Here is a 20,600-nt window from a genome sequence, read left to right on the forward strand (position 1 = left end):
GTCTGCTGCTCTGTGTCTTTTGATTGGATTGTTCAGCCCCTTCACATTTAGGGGAATTATGGAGAAGTGGTCAGTGTCTATTGTCATTATTTATTTTTACTCCTAAGTTTCTTTCTTTCTCTTTTTTCCCCTTTTGTGTAGGGGTTCTTGATGTTCTACAATTTGTACTCGATTAATATTTTTTGAAACACTGGTTTAGTCTGCACGTATTCATAAAGCTACTCTTTGGAGTGGAATATTCTTGTTTCTCCCTCAAATGTAAATGCCAGTTTTGGTGGATATATCAGTCTGGGTTGCCCGTTATTGGTCTTCAGGATATCAGTGATATTTTTCCAAGCTTTTCTTGCATTTAGGGTTTGAGTGGAGAGATCTACTGTAATTCTAATTTTTTACTCATTTTAGTATAGCTCTTTCTTTGTTTTTGCAGTATATAAGATCAATTCCTTGATATTCAGGTCTAGTGTCTTTACTATGATGTGTGTAGACAAGTTCCTTCTAGGATGTTGCCTGTTTGAAGTCCTGAAATCTTCAATAATGTGAGTATTTTACCTTTTGAGCTTGGGGATGTTCTCTGCTATGATTTTGGTGAATAAGGGTAGCATTCCTTTGTCCTGAAATTTGGCCCCCTCATCAATCCCTATTATACGAAGGTTAGAATTCTTTGCTGCATCTGCCAGATCCTGGAGTTGTCTCTGGTGGATTCTGACTAATCTTTCCAAGGTGGTGATTCACTGTTCCAGCTCTTGTGTTTTATCTTCCATTCCTGATGTTCTATTCTCCAACTCAGTCAATCTTTTGCTTAATGCCTCAATTTTTGCTTGAAGTGTGGACACTGGGCTGATCATGTTGCTCCCATTTTCAAATGGGCAGAACAAGAAACTCAAGAAAAAGGGCAAACCAAAGAATAGCATCTCCCACCTAATATAAACAGCCAGTGGCAAAACTAGAGAGTCCTCTCAATGTTATACAAATGCAATTGATAAACATGATTAATGAAAAGTGTGAAAACATTCCGAAAGATATACAGGACGAAGCCATACTTAAATGAGATGAAACCATAAACAAGGTGATATGTGAATGAGAGGAAGCCATAAAGGAGGCCACAATAAACGATCTACAAAGAAAAATGGACGACTTCATAGAATCCACAAACAGAAAGGTGACCGAACTTCAACCAATGTCCAAAGAGAACAAAGCTGCTGAGCTAACCACTCAAATGGAAATAAAGGAAGTCTGTACATGACAGAAAACAAGAGATGCAATGCATCAAAAATAAGCAATTAGAATAAAGGGAGATGAAGAATAAAGTAGAAAGCTTTGATAGCAGGTTAGACAATGCAGAAGACAGAATTTCGGGGGTTGAAGATAACCTAATTGTTATAAAGAAAGAACAGAAATTGAGTCAAACCAAATCTAGGAAATATGAGAGACTGTTTCAGAGGTCCAAGATAAAATTAGGAAGCCTAATTTAAGGCTAATTGGTATTGAGGAGGGCTGGAAAAAGAGGTCAAAGGTACTAGAAATATACTTCAGGGATTCATCCCAGTGAACTTCCCAAATATCCAGAAAGGCAGGCCCATCCAGATACAAGAAGCATTTAGAACCCCAAACACACCCTACCAGAAAAGGACATCCCACGGCCACATTATAATCCAACCTGGATCAATAGAGACCAAACAAAGGATCCTAAAAGCAGCTGGGAAGAAGACAACAATCACCTACAAGAGAAAACCAATCCAAACAATCACAGATTTCTCATCGGAGACCATGCAAGCAAGAAGAGATTGGAAGGATATATGTCATGCCCTTAAGACAAATAACTACCATTCAAGAATACTGTACCCCAGCTAAGCTCCCATTCGTAACTGAGGGAACAATAAAAACCTTCCATTCCAAGGAAAAATTGCAACATTACGTAGCAACCAAACCAGCATTACAGGAAATTCTCAAAGATGTTCTACACACTGAAAACCAACACAAACGTGATACTGACAAAGGAACGGCACCTAAAAATAATACCAGCTAGTAAGTACTGAAAGAACTGTCAAGCCACAGGCCCTAATGAAAGCTTTTAAAAATGGCAGGAACTAGTTAATATTTTTCAATCCTAACCTTCAATATCAATCGACCTAACTCTCCAATTAAATGGCATAGACTGTCTAGTTGCATCAAAAAGCAAGATCCATCATCCTGCTGTCTTCGAGACACATCTTGCCCTCCCCAAAACAAATATTTTTTGAAAGTGAGAGGTTGGAATAAAGTTTATGAAGCTAACGGTCCCCATAATCAGGCTGGCGTTGTCATCCGCATATCAGATAAAATAGACTTCAAACGAAAATTAGTGAGAAAAGACAAAGAAGGTTATTACATACTAAGAGAGGGTTATCTCCTCCAGGAGCACTTAACCATCTTAAATATCTACACACCTAATCCCGGAGCTCGGAACTTCATCAAGCAAACTTTACTTTCACTATATCCACACATAGATAGAAACACAGTAATTGCTGGTGACTTTAACATACCACTGTCACCTATGGACAGATCAACCAGGCAAAAACTCAACAGAGAAAGCTCAGAATTGAACAGCTGCATAGACCAACTAGACCTAACGGACATCTACAGATTATTTCACCCAGCATCATCACAATATACCTTTTTTTTCAGCAGCAGCACATGGAACATTTTCCAAAATAGACCACATTTTAGGGCATAAAACAAACCTGGGCAGGTTCAGAAAGACTGAAATTATTCCCTGCTTTCACTCAGACCGTCAACAAGGGCATCAAATTGGAACTGAATACCAATCTCCACCAAGGAAAACCTGGTAACTCAAGGAAATTGAACAGCAAATTGTTCAATCACCAATGGGTCATTGAAGAGATCAGAACAGAAATTCAACAGTTTATATTCAAGAGTCATATAATAGAACAAAACCTAAATACTTAAGGCCATATAGAATGACCCTAAATGAAAGGACCTCTAAGATATAGAAACAAAACCCATATAATGCGCGAAAAACCTAAATACTTAAGGCCATATAGAATGACCCTAAATGAAAGGACCTCTAAGATATAGAAACAAAACCCATATAATGCGTGATTGCTGTTTTTAATGTACTATGTTATCTCTCACCTCTTTTGCACTCTTGCTTATCTCATATTGTTACAATATTTCACCTTGTTATCTGATATATTTTTATGTGCTTAATTGGTTATTTGAAATAAGAGAGGGGAGCAAGGAAATCAAGATGAGTGGGAGGAGGGAAATGGGGACCATGACATGAGAAAGGGTATTAATATTTGTGAAGTAGTGTATCTTCTATCTGGCTAATATAATATAACCGTTCTATTAATTACGATAAAATTATATGAGAAAGATATGTGAGTAAAAAAAGAAACAACCATCCCAATAAAACATGGGTCAAAGACTTTTTTTCTTTTTACCATTAATATTTTTCATATTTTTATTATTATTAATAGAAGGGTTACATGATATTTGCCAGGTAGGAGGTGCATTAATTCACATACATTGACACCCTTTCACATGTCTTGATCCCCATTTTCCTTCATCAGAAAGAACGACATTGCCCCATTCGTAAGGAAATGGAAAGACATAGAAAAAAATCATAGTAAGTGAAGTAAGCCAGATCCAAAGACACATAGGCTCCATGGTTTTCCTCCTTTGCAACAATCAGGACACATAAGTATACATCTAGTATACAGGGGATCACAATAGCACAAAAGCTAAGTACACATGGCCACATGGAATGAGGCTAAGTTTAATGTACTCCAGGATAAGGAAACAGGAGGCTTATCTTAGTGACTGTTGTTTTCAATCAGTAAGTAAATTGTTGCATCATGTGAAGTTATTTCTTTTCTCTTTTGTTTCCCCTGATGCTTTATCTCATGTTGTTACTGTATCCAATTTTGGTACTTGCTATCTTGTATATAAGTGTATTTGTTTATTTGAAAAAGGGAAGATAAGAGATGAATGGGAGGGGTTGCAGGGAGGGAAAGCGGGAGAAAAACACGGGAAGGGGTAACAATGTTCAAGAAGTAATGTACCCACTACCTGATGAATATAACTGTAACCCCTCTATATATCACAATAAAATAAAATAAAAACAAAAAATGAACTATTGTCTTAATAGTAAATATTTCACTTTTATTTGTAAATTCCACTTGACCTCAAGACAGTTAACATGTTAATTAAAATAACTCAGCATCTTCCTTCTTCACAGCAACACTGAAACTGGTTTTTGAAAACAGAACAACCAACTCTCTACTCATGCAAATGAAACTGCCCTTTGCAGATGATGGTCAAGATCACAACTGTAGAACAATCCTTGAAGACTGGAATAACGTTTGTTGAGTTCAGCCTAGTTCTGTAAGTAAAAGAAATGACAGATCCAGTGACTAAAGATCACTACAATGTAATACTGTACAGAAGGATCTCTGTAAAGTTATCTGTATAATGCTATACGGTAATATTCATTCATCCAATTTTCCCCTTTTTCTGCCTGTTGCCAATGTGTCTTTCTTTGTTTCTATATAGGCAAATTTAGATTGCAGCATACATACTGATGGTGTGTAAATGGATTTTTACTTGAGTAAAATTTTCACAGACACTTTTCTATTCATCTCATTACTACTTCATATTTTGACTTGTTACCAAACACACTGATGCATCAAATTAATGTAATTACTACCTCCATTTTTGATCAGTATATATGCTTATACAGAATATATATGTAACATATACTATACATAACTATATAGCATATGTTCATAATACATTAATTTGTATTCTGTAAATATTGTATGATGTACAGTCTAGGATAAATGTATAGTACAGGATATATAAAATACTATATATTCTACAGGTATTTTACCTGGCATGAAACATATATAAGAATACATCCTATCCTACATAGGACATGACATGTACTCTATATTTACACAGTGTATTATATACACACGTCACATACACATTTATGTCTAATCACATACTAGCTAACTTTATGTAGACATTCTTGCATTCTTTTAACCGTCTGAAATAGTCCTAGATGAATCTAACAAATTAGCATTTTTGAGATGATATGGATGAATGATTCTCAGAGAAGTCTCAACATCAGGATCATGGTACAGTAATCTAACTTTGTCAAGACTACCCTATACAATTTTTGAAACCTCTGGCAACCATGTTGAACGTAAGAGTTTTTCAAAACTATCAGGCACAGTTTCATCTCAGCAAACTGTCAATATAAGGGAATTTTGTTCCAGAACTGAGATATCAAAACCTATTACTGGGTCAATTTTCTTCAAAACCATTTACGTAAGTTGATTTCCAATAGAGGTATATTTAAAAAGAGGCTGATAAAATTGTAGAAGCTACACTATAATCCCAATTGCTTCTATGAATTCATATACTGATACATGTAACATATATACTATACGTAGTGTGGTGTTAAGAATAAAAAAGAATTTTGCTTGTAATATTTTACAGCTATGGCCATGAAGGGTAAAGTGTAGTTATGTGCCGAGTGCTGTTTGCTTACCATTATAATGGATTTATTTTCTGAATGGACCTTACATATATGGCTGTATATTGTGTCTCTATCTATATAAACACACCCATATATGTACACAAATGTACATACAAATATCTATGTATACATGCAAATCCAGAATTTATTCTGACCAATGAAATGATGGAATCTCCATGCTTGTCCCTAACAACGCTTTAGAGTACACTGCAATTTCACTAATACCTTTAGTAACTCTAAGTCTAATAGCCCTAAAGGAAGGTATGGTTTCAAAGCTGCTATGCTTTTCTCTCTCTCGCTCCCTTTTTCTCTCCCTCTCTCTCTCTGTCTCGGTCTCTCTGTCTCTCTGCCTTTCTCTCTCTTCATTCCTTTCTTCCTTCCTTTCTAAGCCATCTCTAGGTTCTCTAGGTATTGTTTTGTTTGCATGAGTCAGTTGGGGGGCTTGAACTCAAGATGTAGGCACTTTCCCTGAGATGTTTTGCCCACAGCTCTACTTCTGGCATTTTGGGGGGACAAATGGAAATAAGTTTCTCCATGCCATGACCCTCAGATCTTAGCTCCTGAACAGCTAGCATTACAGATATGTGCCCACCCCTCTAGATGCTCTTACTTAAACAAGTTAAGCTTATAGAAATGCCTTGTACCAAAAGCCATATATGTTGCTACAAAAAGAAAGCATCCAAATGTGTTTCAAACATAAACAAATTGAGTAACTAATTCTGAACAATCCCAAATTTACAATTTATGAACAAGTATCAAAACATGCCCTTAACTTTAAACAGAGGACATTCTTTTGTTAAAAATTGTTGTGTTGGTGGACGCTGGTGGCTCATGCCTGAAATCCTAGGTATTCATGAGGCTGAGACCTGAGGATTGGTTCAAAACCAGGCTGGACAGGAATTCAATAAGACTGTTATCTGCTATTAACCACCAGAAATTGGAACTTGAGTTGTGACTCAACATGGCCGAGAACTAGCCTTGATCAAAAGTGCTCCATAATCAAATATACACGTATGTATGTATGTATGTATGTATGTATGTATGTATGTATGTATGAATGTGATCCAGGAAAATGTTTTTCTTATAGATAAAATTGTATAAATGTCTACTTACATCATCTAGGTCTTCATCATCATCACCAATATCATCAAACTGGACTTCATCATCCTCTCCAGGACCAAATGTGTCAGATTCATTGATTTTAGCTAAAAGTAACAATACATTCTTCATATAAGCAAAGTATTTTTAAAACTGCCCACTTTAGAAAATGGATCTGTATGCATATATATACATAATTCTGCGTATATATATATATATATATCTGTACACACACACATACACACAAGTGTGTATATATTTATACTGGTTTTCCCTACAGAAATATCCATGAGGGAAGTAAAGTGTTAAATCAGTAGAGGAATACAAAGCAGCTCAAAATTGTTTACCATTCTAGGTGCCATCTCCAGCAGGGCAAAACCCAACAAGTACCTCAAAAACACTCCTATATAGAACAATGTCAAGACCATATGAACTTCATTTCCTACAAAAATAAGCACTCATCTAGGGGATGCTGCCTCATACCTGTAATCCTGGAATACTCAGAAGACTGAGATCTGAGGATCACAGTTCAGTGTCAGCCAGAAAGTCTCTCACTCTCTTATCTTTAGTTAACCACACAAAATAGCAGGCAGTCAAGTGGTAGAGTTCAAGGGGTAGAGTATTAGCCCTGAGCACAACAACCAGCTCTGAGTTCAAGCCCTTAGGTCAGGCAGGAAGAGAGACAGTAAGACACATGACATATACACAGAAATGTACACATGCAAAAATATTAAGATCCTATTTCAAAAGAAAAGTTGGAGTTCTGATACTAGGGGTTCATTCTTGTATTCCTAGGCTGGGAGATTACAGTGGATAGCAGCTCAAGACCAACTCAAGCAAAAGAAGTTCATAACACTACAGTTCCAATGAACTAGTAAAACAAGGCTAGACAGGCAAGACTTAAATAGCAGAGCACCAGCTGTGAGCAAGCAAGCTCATTATGAGGCACCAAAATTTGTGGCTCAACTGCTAGCCACAAGAAACCACCCAGATGCATGGATCACCCCTACAATCTATTTGCTATTTGCGGACAGAAAGTTATTTAGTTATTTAGGCTCATATATATAATCTCAGTTATTTGTTGATAGAAAGAATCATGGTTCAAATCCAACCTAGGGAAATAGTTGGCAAATCTCAATTTAACTAACAAACCGGATGTAGTTGTGCATGCCTTTGGTCTCATCTTACAAGAGAATCAACAGGTAGAAGGATCTCGGTATTAGTTTAGTCTCTTAAAAAATGTTAACAGCTTCCCTGAAAAAAAATACCCACTGGAGATTTCACTCAAGTGGTAGAGTACCTTTCTAGGAACCTAGAGGTACTAGGTAAGCAAATCCCAATAGTACCAACTGGAACAGAAGAGGAAAAGCCTTCTCTCTGCATATTTGCAACACAACACACAGTCAGACAGCCAGACACATATACACATGTACATATTTATATACTATATACCTATTTTATTACAATTATGTATATGTATTACATACATATTATATACACTAATATATTGTCATGTATATATGATTCCCTAGATATTATAATGTATGTATGTTAACATGTATATCATAGAGTATGTATATGTATATTATTCCCTTGATACATAAACATTAGGAGCTTACAAACTCACAAATTCCTCCACAAATATTGTTTCTGAGGGCTGTGGAGTAGTGCCACATGCCTATAAGTCTACTCAGGAGACAAGAGATCTGAGAATCACAGTTTGAAGACAGCCCAGGCAGGGATGTTCATCTGATCCCTGATCCTATAAACTACTCAATAAATGGAAATGAATCTGTGGCTCAATGGGTAGAATGCTAGTCTGGAGAAAAAAAGCTCATTGGCAGAGTCCAAACTTTGAACTCAAAGCCCAGGACTGGCTCGAAACGAACAAAAACGAAAAGCAAAAAAAAAAAAAAGTTTGCAGGCAAGCCCTACTATTTCTTTCTAATATACTGGCAATGTAAACAGACATAATTTTATGACAACTTGTTCACCTAAACCCTTACACACAATAACAACACATAACATTGTAAAAGAAGAATGGAAAATTACCATGTTCTGGAAGTTCTCCATATGCCTTCAGATTTCTAGCTTCATCAGCATTATACTTTAAAATCACATCAGCTTTGTTATCCTTAGGAATAAACAAACAGCCTTGAAAGTTCTTATAACAAATATTATCAGTTGTTTCTTCAATGACAGGCCTTAATATAAAGCTCAGCTGGCCAGGCTAGATAGCTAACCAGCCTAATCCTAGCTACTCAGGAAGCTGAGATCTGAGGATTGCCAGCGCAGGCACTGAAGCCCCATAAGACTTATCACCAATTAACCACTGGAAAACTGGAAGTGGCCCTGTGGCTCAAGGGATAGGACCGGAGGCTTGAGCGGAAGAGCGGAAGGACAGTGGCCAGGACCAGAGTTCAAGCCCCATGACTGAAAAAATATTCTCTGGGATTAAATTCTCTGGAAAGAAGTATGTTACATACTTATGGTAAGTCATAACATGCAAAGGATTACTGCACTTTCAATCTTCATAAAAACAAAACAGAAAAAGCTTCACATTTTATTTATTATTTAACGCTGTTTGTTGACCGGAAGACTGCAAAACAGCAGTGTTGTTTTTTGGTCAAACCAACCATTGAAAACTGACTGGAGACAACTCAATCAGTGCACAACACCAAGTTCAAGGGTGTTTTACTGCTTCCTTATTTGCTTTGAAGTCTGAGAGTATAAGTGTGTTTTTGCCCTGACCCCTGCTTTGAATCCAGCAAACAGCTATAGAATGGTCTTAAAATGCATTGGTCTTTTGCCCTATGTTCTGTCATTCTCAGGATATGGAAAGGGTCACAAAAAAGGAAAGTTGTTAGGAAAGTGGAAGAGTCACTTTGGGAATTACGGACAACAACAGGAAAAATTTCAGCCACTAGAAGGAGTAAGACACTGGATCTACCACGTTTTAATAAAGTTAAAATTTTAAAAACTAGGGGCCGGGAGTTTGGCCTAGTGGTACAGTGCTTGCCTAGCATGCACAAGACCTGGGTTCGATTCCGTGGTACCACATACATAGATTAAAAACCCAGACGTGGTGCTGGGTCTGAAGTGGTAGACCTCTAGGCTTGGGAAAGTCCAAGGACAGTGCACAGGCCCTGAGCTTGAGCCCAGGACTGGCAAAAACTTCAGAAAGAATTAGAGTAAATGTATTAAAAAAATGTTAAGAAATGTTAAGATGTTGATGAGACTGCTGTGTCCATAAGTGGAAAGTACCAACGAAATATATTTCTATTGTGTTTTTTTTAAACGGGTGGAATTGTAGGGTCAGGAGTTTAGCCTAGTGGTAGAATGCTTGCCTAGCATGCACCAAGACCCAGGATCAATTCCACAGTACACAGAAAAATGCCAGAAATGGTGCTGTGGCTCCAGTGCGCAGGCCCTGAGATTAAGCCAAAAGACTGGCAAAAACAAAACAAACAAACAAAAGAAAACATGGGGGCTGGGGATGAGTTGTACAGTTAAAAAATTCTGGGGGGATACTGATTTGAATATTTTGTTTTCAATGACAATTATAATTGGACAAATGATCAAAAGAAATAAAGGAATTGGGCATTAAAACCAAGAGGAGATAACAAACATCTACAGAGTATTCTACTGAGCAATAGCAAAACAAAACTACTACTTCTAGTAGTGATACTTTCTTACATAGTTGTATTTCTTTTAAACTGGTGAAAATCAAATAATCAAATACACTTTTTTTTGCCAGTCCTGGGCTTGAGCTCAGGGCCTGAGCACTGTCCTTGGACTTTCTCAAGGCTAGCACTCCACCACTTGAGCCTCTGCACCACTTCTGTCCTTTTTCTATGTATGTGATACTGAGGAATCCAACCCGGGTCTTTGCATGCTAGGCAAGCAATCTACCACTAGGCCAAACTCCCAGCCTCAAATATACTTCTTAAGTTTGAAACTTATAGAGGACTCTGCCATTTATTTTAGTAGACATTTTCAATTTATAGCAAACAGTTAATAGTTTGCATGCATGTCTCAATGTTCATGAAAACACTGTAACATTTTTATAATTTTACTGCTTTGTGTAGTCATGAACCATGTTCCCAGCCCCAAACTTGTGATTTCCTCAACTGTGTAAAGTTCCCAGATTTGGATTTCTAAGCCCAGTAAATAATGAGCCTGAGCCAGTGAAATGCTCTCTGTGTATAGCAGCAGTTACTCAGGAGATTGAAGCAAGAGGATCAGTATAGTCTACAAGTCAAAGCACACAGGGGGCCAAATCCTGAGATCCCCATTAAACCCAACAGTTTGTTCATATCCTAGGACTGGCACCCAAAGAAAAAAAATGGATAGAACATGACTTGGGCCTCTAGTGAAACAGAGGTTTAAGGTGTGTATGTATTCAAAGATCAATAAAAATTCATTTTTAAAACACTGCAAAGAAAGAAGACAAAAAGCTCATGTAATAAAGAGAAAGTAGGGAGGTGAATATGATCAGCATACATAGTATGTACAAATGGAAATGTCCCAATGAAACCTCCCACATATAATCAATATGCACTAATAACATTGCAAAGCTGTGAGAAAGACCAACTTGTCTGTAAAATTAATCCACTCATTGGAAATATCACCATAAACTGCCAATTTCTATTTAGAGAAGGTAATTTAAACAGCAGTAAAGACAACAGATATGATAACAGCAATGGGAAATTCAGCCAACACCAGTCTTTTATCACTGACTGATGCTTAACACAGAACTTTCAAATAAATGATGATATTTATCTAGACCTACTAGGATTATTAACTGCATGTACTATTTAAAAGAAACAAAAAACATTTTCCCACAAAAACACGCGTGTCTGAATAGCCACTTTGGAAACCCTTGTGGATAAAAATAATCCTGTGTCTTCAAATTCAACTAGCTCTTAATAAATATCAGCATGAGGAGAAGAGACAGGGCCTGGAATTGATCACAGATGCTAATTCTGTTACTAAGTAATAAAGACACAGGAATTTTTACCTGATAGTCTCGCAGACCAACCAGTATAATGTCTGAGGCATTTATCCAAACCTGTAAAAGGCAATTTATTGCATATTAACACAAATAATAAATAGCAGTGTTGGATATACCAGTCATTATTATTCGTCTATTTTGGGCAAAGTACACATCAACAACTGGAAGATGAAAAGGTGCTGCAGAAAGCCAACACAACCAGGACCACAAGTTCAAGTCCACCTTTGGTCATACAGCACTTTCCTGTTACAATGAGACATTGTCTTTCACACAGTATATAACTGCTTTAAAAAAGAATTAACCCACTAAAATTAGAGGTGTAGCTCATTGTGCAAACATAACTTTCCTCCTATGCACAGTCCCTGGGCTCAAACCTCATCGCAGAAAATAAAGGGGGAAGACATAATAAAGCAAAAAATGTAAGATGTCCTGATAGTCATACGTGAAGCCTCGCATGACATATGCCAAATTTACTTCAAATCCTTGGCAGAAAAATTATTCTTTAACAAAAAATGAGACCAAGTACCACAACTGTTAGTGATGATAGTTTGTTATCCAAATAAACAAGAATTACCCATTGAAACCAAACCTCTACCCTCCATCTTACAGAAATGTAGGTCCTGTCATTGGCAGAACAGTGTGTTGCAAAATGCTTACATTAACAATCCTTACCTCGACCTAAGGTCAGTGACTCGTGACTGCAATCCCAGCTACTTAGGAGGACTGAAGTTCAAAGCCAGCATGGGTAGGAAAGTCCATGATGCTTTTAGCTCCAATTTACCACCACAAAGCTAGAAACAGATCTGTCACTCAAGGGGTAGAATGCTAAGCCTTCAGCAAAGCCCTGGGTTCAAGTCCCACTACTGGCACCAAAATTAAATTAAAAATAAATAAATACATAATGGGGAGGAGTTTAATTCTGGTGAATCATGATGAATCAAAATTTGTGCCCATACCAAAAAAAAAAAAGGTCCAGAAAACACTTTGGTCATTTCAACATGTCATCACTCAACTAAGATTCAGTTAGCAAGTCTTCACCATACATGCTCCACCACCAATGGTAATAGTCTCATACACTATAATAAATACTGCTTTTCTTTAAAAGCCACCCACACAGGCTTATTCTCCTATAGTACAGCAATTCAAATAAAGTAAGATAGCTCCTACAAATAAGCGCCAGTAAGTTGGAGAAGAAGGAACTCACAGACTCAAGTGTGTGTATCACATATGTATGTCAGATAGATGATTAGACATAAAGCGTCTATCATGTGGCATATATATATATACATGTAGTCCATCCTAGGATATATAGGGCTGATATGTACATATGTTTCACATATATATATGCATCTCCTACACATAATGTAATTTATAAACCAGTCTAATGTTGCAATCTATTTTTTAATATATCTGATTCAGAATTGTCTAATACCACATTCATTTCCAGGAACTGAAAAAATGAACACTGACTTCTTTAGTACACCCTGTAGTCTCTTTCCATCTGAAATAATTCCTACATTTTTTTATTCCTTACTACAACCAACAGTTAATTCAATCGAGACCGCTTGTTTTATAGATTCATTTTATTTGTTTCCTCAGTGTTATATGCATAATGAATCTTTCTAGCCAAATACAATAGAGGTGGGGAAAATGAGAGTGATCAAGGATCTTATTTTACTTTCTATATCATAATGCACATCACTCTTTTTCCAGAGAGTTTTGAGAGTTCCACAAAAAAAATCTCTTCTTACTTTAAAAGAAATTACTTTTGTGTTATTTTGTTGTTAATATGAAGGTGCTATACAGAGAGGTTACCACTGTATAAGTCAGGTATTGAATACATTTCCCTTTTTGGACAATATCACCCCTTACTTAGCTTTTAAAACCAATTATTTTTATAGCAAACCCATATTACAGCACAACAAGGGGATGGGCTAGAGAACCTGAGTTCAAAGGCCAGTACTACCACCACCCTCAACAACAAAACGAATCCATGAAGTAAAGAAAAATCCATACCGTACCTTTTTCCTCAACTTTCCTCTGATATGACATAGCCTCCTTATGCCATCAAAACACATTGCTTCTAATCGTCCGTTTCCCAACATTTTGAGAACTTGTGCATACTCTGAAGTTGGGATAAAATTCAACATTGGTCTGAGTTCAAGACCCAGGACCGGTGTAATACATATATATGTACATACATTTATACATACTAGTATCACTCCCTTGCCTCAGAGAAAGCTAAAACAAACGGCTTCATTATTAGTAAGTCCTACGTTTACACTATCAAATAATCTATAAGATAAAAACACTGTTCAGAGGTAAAATGTCAGATGTTGAGTTCAAGTATTCCTCAAACCATCCCAATGTTCTTACGAAGGATACTGTTAAGAACAGAAGCCATGGACATCTTGTGGGAAAAGAATAAAAGTGGGGTAGGAGGGGCTAAGTGTCTGGCCTAGGGGTCGAGTGCTTGCACACTCAAAGACCCGGGTTTGAGTCCTTGGTACCACATACATAGGAAAAACACAGAAGTGGAGCAGTGGCTCAAGTGGTAGAGATTTAGCCTTGAGAAACCCCAAGTGCTCAGGGCTTTAGGTCAAAGCCCTGGACTGGCAAAAAAAAAAGGAGAGTAGGAAAGGGAAATAAAATGTAAGAGAACCTACACAACACTCCATAGCAGAGTTAATCTAGAGAAAATCTGACACACGAAAAGGCTGTCTACACAGCAGTGAGATTCTTTTCTGATAGCTACTGAATATACATGTGCTCCAAACATTTCCAGCATTTGGCAACAAAAAAGGAAAGTATGAAAGTTTGCTCTTAAGTTCCACATCTTACACAAATAAGAAATTCAAAGGCAAATATAGAAAGGCCTTCGGTGATAGAAAAGCATGTTTCATGTGATTGAAAAACGTGAACATTTCAGAAGATGGTGGTCACAGTGAGAACTTTGCAGGAACAGCTAGAAAAGGCCAAAGAGAGCCTAAACAATGTAGATGAAAACATCCGCAAGCTCACGGGGTGAGATCCAAATGACGTGAGACCCATGCAAGCCGAACAGCTGGCCCTTTCTGGAGGTAGAGGACGTGGTAGTTTATTGCTGAAGCGTGGATTCTCTGATAGTGGAGGAGGACCCCTAGCCAAACAGAGAGACTTGAAGGGGCAGTCGGTAGGCTGGGTGGGGAGCGTTGGACAGGAAGAGAATCATACCAAGAGAGCAACCCAGAGGAGGAGGATGTCAATAAGCTGGCACTACAGTCTTCAGCTGTAGCTACCTCCGAAGAACACACACACAGAGACCTCCTTATCCAGGATCAAAATATGGATGTAAAGGGAAAGCAGAGGTATCGATGAATATTTGGCTTGTTGTTGGGTACTCTTCAGAAATTTAAACAAGAATCTACTGTTACTACTGAAAGGCAAAACAGACGTCAGGAAATTGAACAAAAACTTAAAGTTCAGGCAGAAGAAGAGAGAAAGCAAGTTGAAAATGAGAGGAGAGAACTATTTGAAGAGAGATGTGTAAAACAGACAGAACGGTGGCTTTTGGAAGGTTGGGCTTCCGCAGCTGCAAGAAGAATGCAATGAACATAATGCCAAGGTAATTAAGTATGTTCTATATTCCTGGAAGAATGTGTCCAGATACCCCGAATCTAATAGAAGAATCACAGAGACAAATGAATGCGTTATTTGAAGGTAGATGCTCAAATCTGCAGAACAAATAGGCCTAGAAGGCACACCATGAAAGAAAAAGAGCATCAGCTGCTACATAATGAAGAACAGAAGCGGGAACAAGAAGAAGGTAAGGTGGCACAGCCAGAGGAAGAGTTGGAGGAGACAGGTAATCAGCACAATGATGTAGAAATAAAGGAGGCAGAAGAGGCAAAGAAAGTAGGCATAGTGCATAGTGATGCAGAGAAAGAACAGGAGGAGGAGGAGCAAAAACAGGAAATGAAGATTAAGTTGGAGGAGGAAGCAGAGGCAAAGGAAAGTGACAAACAACAGGATAGTCAGCCTGAAGAAGTTATGGATGTGCTAGAGATGGTTGAGAATGTCCAAAGTGTAATTGCTGAGCAGAAAGTGATGGAAACTAATCAAGTTGAAAGCATAGAGCCTTCAGAAAATAAAGCTAGCAAAGAATTGGAGCCAGAGATGGAATCTGAAGTTGAGCCAGATAAAGAATATAAGTGTCTTTCTCCTGCAAAAGACAATGTTAGTGTTATAGAAGTGGAGAAGGAACCTGAGGAAAAAGCATTTGAAAAAGAATCTGAACCCGAGCCTGAGCCTGTGGCTCAGCCTTAGGCCCTCCCTCTAACCCAGGCGCAGTCTCAGCCCCATCAAGTTCATCAACCCCAGCCTCTTTCTCAGCCTGAGACTTTGCCATTAGCTGTTTCAGCTCAGGTTATTCAGGAACAAAAGAATCAACTACCTGAGAGGAAAGAGTTTGCTGTTGAGCCCGTACAGCTCTCTGAAGTGCCAGTAGTGGAACCAGTTTAAGAGCGCACTCCAGAGTACAAGCTGAAGCAACAGCAGTAGTAGCAGTTCTAGTAGCAGTTCAACCAGTAGCAGCAGCGGAAGCAGTTCTAGCAGTGGCAGCGTAGTAGTCGAAGCAGTTCTGGTAGTAGCTCCAGCACAAGTGATAGTAGCCAAGATAGGAGCAGCAGTACTACTAGTAGTAATGAGAATAGAAGTCAAACTAGGGGCCAGGGACACAATAGAGACAGAAAGCATTGTAGGAGCATGGATCCAAAGCGAATGGATACGTCAGGATTAGAGAGAAGTCACAAATCTTCCAAAGGTGGTAGTGGCATAGGCACAAGAAGATTGAAGGATAAGAATTCCAGGTCTGACAGAAAGAGATCTATATCAGAGGGTAGTCGACCGGGCAAAAGATCTTCAAGAAGTGAGAGAGACCGAAAATCAGACGGGAAGGACAAAAGGTGTTAACGGAAGAAGCCAGGCTTTCCTAGCCTATTCTTTGCAGCAGAAGATTTCTTGAGTTAAAGGATTACCTTTCCTTGTAAGGAGGATGCTGCCTTGAGAATTGCAGGTTGTAAAAAATCTTTTTGGAAAACACAGACTGTTTGTTTACCAGACATTCTTGTACTTTTTGCATAATTTTGTAGGAGTTATTTATCAAAATTATGCGATGTTCCGGAATATGTAAAAATAATAATAAAAAGATTAACATCTCTTGTCATCTTTTCTAAATATCCTATAGGCTTCAGTAAGAATCTGTATATCTTAATAGGTAAATCTTTTAAGTCTGTTCCCTTCTAATTCTGTATCATACAATGGTTTTAGGAATAAATGTTCATTTCATTACTTTTGAGATGCCTTTTTGACCCTTGTATAATCATTTTCAGTTTTTACCTCTAGATACTGAATAGGCTTAGGATGTTTCTGGAGACTTCCTCACTTACTTGGCTTTAGCTCTCAGGTCTTTGCAGCTTTATAATCATTTACTATTTTTCTGATCTCCCTTGTTCATCTAAGCATTTTCCTATTTTGGTTGTCATTTTCCTGATGATGGGAGCATTGTACTTCTGTCTTTGATGTTACCTCTGTGCTAACAGTATATGCAATCTGTTAAACTAACGGTCACTTCTTTCTAAGAAATCTTCTAAACTTGGATTTTGAATTTGTGGTCTTGTCTTAACATTTCTGTTGGCTCTAAATGAAACATGCCAATATGTGTTTTAGAGAAGTTTTGTTCAAGGAACCACTGTATGGAAGCCTTGACTATGTAAGTAAGCAAAATAACACGCAAGCGTACCAAGTGATAACTTTGGAGTTTCATAAATCTGTATGGAGTATTTGTTGCCATTACAATACATGTGCAAATAAATGTGGCTTAAGTCTTGTGTGACTGCTTAGGATTAGTACTTGTGTTTTGATACGGGCATACATTGCAAAATGGCCTGTTTTTAGTTCATAAGAACACTATAGCTTTGTATATTCAAGTTAATGGTTTCCAGACTTAGTTTTTTTGTTCTCCGTGCAACTTGTATAAATGTGAGTATGTTAAACCAACTCTTAAAAACATACTTTCAGAAATAGAAGAGGCAATCCAAAATTTCATATGGAATAATAAAAGACCCCGTATAGCAAAAATGCTTCTTAGCAGAAAGAACAGCGCAGGAGGAATTTCCATACCAAACTTTACACTCCGTACCGAAGTTTTATATAAAATTTCTGGATGAATACTGAAAAAATACAAAATGTAAACATGGACAACTGATCAGAAATTGGGATTAATATCTGTTTCGTGCCTGGTGTGGTAAGAATTTCCCCATAAACAAGCCAGCAAAGAGACAGAGATTAGTTGGAGCAGAGAATGGTGAAGTGTCAGCAAGCCTCCCTTCCATCTGAAGAAAAATGGGTACTTCTCCTTACGACCCAGTTTCACAGGAGGCAATAAGAAGAAGGAGGAGCCTTGACAACTATAATAGTAATATAATGACAATGATAGTAATAAGAGAAAAACAACAAATGAGAGAGAAAAAATTACAGAAAGATTCTACCTTACTGAAAGTAAAGGACTAGGGATATGGCTCCCAGTTGTACAGTGCCTCTCATCAAGCACAGTCACTCAATTCAGATCTCATCTACATTCGGTTTGTAAACAGTTTCATACTGGGCTGCGGTAGGAATTTGTCCATAAATCAGCTGCCAAAGAGGTGGATATCAGGAGGATCACCCATGTACAGTTTTGAGACCAGCCTGGACAAAAAAAAGTTAACGAGCCCTTTCCAGCTCAAGACAAACGTGTGCCTCTCCATTACACAGGAGGCAATAAGGAGGAGGAGCACGTGATAATCATGGTGCTGCTGCAGATGATACAAATTAAACAAAAATACAGTAAGATTCCTTCCATCTCAAGAAAAAAACACTGTGTTGCTACTCCTTACTACCCTAGTATCCAGGAAATAGAGGATCACTAATGAAAAGATTCCCACCTGCCTGAACAAAGGACTATCACGCAGTTCGAATGTCACTACTCCAAGTTTGCTATGTTTTAAAGAAGATCCTTTGAGGCTAAACATCTACAAAGGTATCATTAATAAGAGAAGCCTAACTCTAAAAGACTTACTTACCTTGTCCAGCCTCTTTAAAGACCAACTCTCTTTTCTGAGATTCATTCTCATTCTTACCTCTGCGCCTGTTTTTACCTCCTTTACCTGATTAGTAAAAGTAAATGAGAGAATTAACGGTCGCACTTTATCTACTTTTTAAGCATCGTTACAACTACTCCGGATGGCTGTACATACAGAGAGGAAAAGGGAAGGGATGTGGAACGGGTACACAATGGCTCCGGTGTAATTTATCCTTTTCTGTGATTGGGAGTTCCAGGAGTTCCTTTTATTGCATGCATGTTTTTAGTGTACCTTAAATAAAAACCTAATATGTGATCTGCCCACTGGTTTGGAAACAGCAGAGTGGCAATGGCATGCCTTTGGGATACCGCACTGAACCAGGACGCATAGGACTGGGGGCCTTATTTGGAAGTGGTGGAACACGGCACGTCTTAACAGGTCTAGGGAGAAATGAAGTGGCATTTCTGCAGCCAGCTGTCAAACACCAAGAGCGTACACAGCTCTGGGCTCAAGAGCATGAACATGGAAGACTTGTTCCGGGTTGTGAAGGAAGGCTCTGTCCCGTTAAGAAAAAAACACACATAAAAAATCACCCTTTTTGGTATTTAAATGTTCACGAAACGATCGGGATAATTCACAGGACCCCACGCGTTAGGTCTGTCTACAAGAGGAAGTTCAGTCGATGCCCACGTGTTGGCAGTGCTTAAATCGAATCCGTGGGCTTTTCGGTGGAGAAAACAAAGGACCCTGCTGGTCTTAGTCGCACACTATCCAGTGCTGGGAAAGGCAGGAAAAACCTGGCTAAGTATGCCACAGTGCTCCGAATGTGAAAATCTTACTGTACTGTATGAAGGGCTGACCTCAGAAAACTTTGCTAGAGATAAACCCACACAGGATGGGTGTCGGGCGAGGGTGGGTCAAGGCCCCACCCAGGGCTCGGCTGGAAGTTTCCTGCCATATTGCTAACCATCTATGCGTCTGAGGCACAGACGCCAAGCAGGCCTTCAGGTTGAGAACGACTTCCAGAGAGTTCCCGGAAGGCCCGGCGCCCCACGGGCCAGGCCCGGGCGGCTCCCAGCGGGCCTGAGGTGCAGTCCGCCCTCAGTCGGAGGCAAAATCCTGCATTCTTGCCCAGGAGACCTACACAGGAGGACGCCGGCTGCACCCAAACGACCACACTCGGAAATGGGCCAATCGTCCCGGGGCCTCCGCCCAAGCCCAGTCAGAAGCAGCAGTCAAGCCGGAAGGAGAACTGGCTGTCTCGGGCCTAAGGAGGTTCAAGGCCCGCACACGAGACGGACGAGCCGGCCCGGAACTAGCCGCATTACCTTTATTTTTCGGCATGGTGGGTGGGGGAGACTGGAAGCGCTCTCGGCAGGTGGCCACGAGCTCCCAACACGAACACCGGTTCCTGGAACTGTGTGGTGGGCGGCAAGCTTAAGAGACACGGGAGCAACAGTGGCAGTTGGCCTGGCTTCCGCTGCCTGGGGGTCATGACCCTGCTCCTGCGCATGCGCAACTCAGTTCTCATGCCAGGCCAGGCCCACAAGGCCCCGCCCCTCCCCAGCCCACCTTTCCCACCCCCCCTTGCCCCAGGCCCTCCTGTGTCTCGGGGAGCATGACCCTGCTCCTGCGCATGCGCAGGTCAGGCCTCAGGTGAGGCCCACAAGGCCCCGCCCCTCCCCAGCCCACCTTTCCCACCCCCCTTGCCCAGGCCCTCCTGTGCCCATCCCCGCCCCGCCCCCTCTCCGGCCTCCACAGCCAGTCCTGCTCCAGGGAAAGTCCCAGACCCGCAGACAAAGGGCCCTCACCACCCGTGCCAAAGAACCGGGCCACACTCCAC

General features: G+C 39.4%; 1 protein-coding gene and 1 pseudogene across 1 annotated transcript; one reads left to right on the forward strand and one right to left on the reverse strand.

Annotated features, from left to right (window-relative positions):
- Window positions 1-4,186: 4,186 nt before the first annotated feature.
- LOC150040235 (eukaryotic translation initiation factor 1A-like) lies at window positions 4,187-20,109 on the reverse strand. Its single transcript, XM_090327368.1, has 7 exons — window positions 20,086-20,109; window positions 18,758-18,841; window positions 13,679-13,782; window positions 11,664-11,714; window positions 8,696-8,777; window positions 6,659-6,750; window positions 4,187-4,384 (listed from the first exon to the last, which is right to left on the reverse strand). Exons 1-7 carry the CDS (start codon window positions 20,099-20,101, stop codon window positions 4,379-4,381), a joined length of 435 nt encoding a protein of 144 aa, XP_090183494.1. The 5' UTR covers window positions 20,102-20,109; the 3' UTR covers window positions 4,187-4,378.
- LOC150040236 (pinin pseudogene) lies at window positions 14,590-16,607 on the forward strand (annotated as a pseudogene).
- Window positions 20,110-20,600: the final 491 nt, after the last annotated feature.

The sequence above is a fragment of the Megascapheus bottae genome, chromosome Y, assembly GCF_031878675.1.
Source record: "Megascapheus bottae isolate mThoBot1 chromosome Y, mThoBot2.hap1, whole genome shotgun sequence".
NCBI classification, from domain to species: Eukaryota; Metazoa; Chordata; class Mammalia; order Rodentia; family Geomyidae; genus Megascapheus; species Megascapheus bottae.

Coding starts and splice junctions, on each gene's coding strand:
- LOC150040235 (XM_090327368.1), bottom strand. Junction 13,783..18,757: donor CTTTAAAGAGGCTGGACAAG/GTAAGTAAGTCT, acceptor TCCCAACTTCAG/AGTATGCACAAGTTCTCAAA. Junction 11,715..13,678: donor GAGGAAAGTTGAGGAAAAAG/GTACGGTATGGA, acceptor TGCCTTTTACAG/GTTTGGATAAATGCCTCAGA.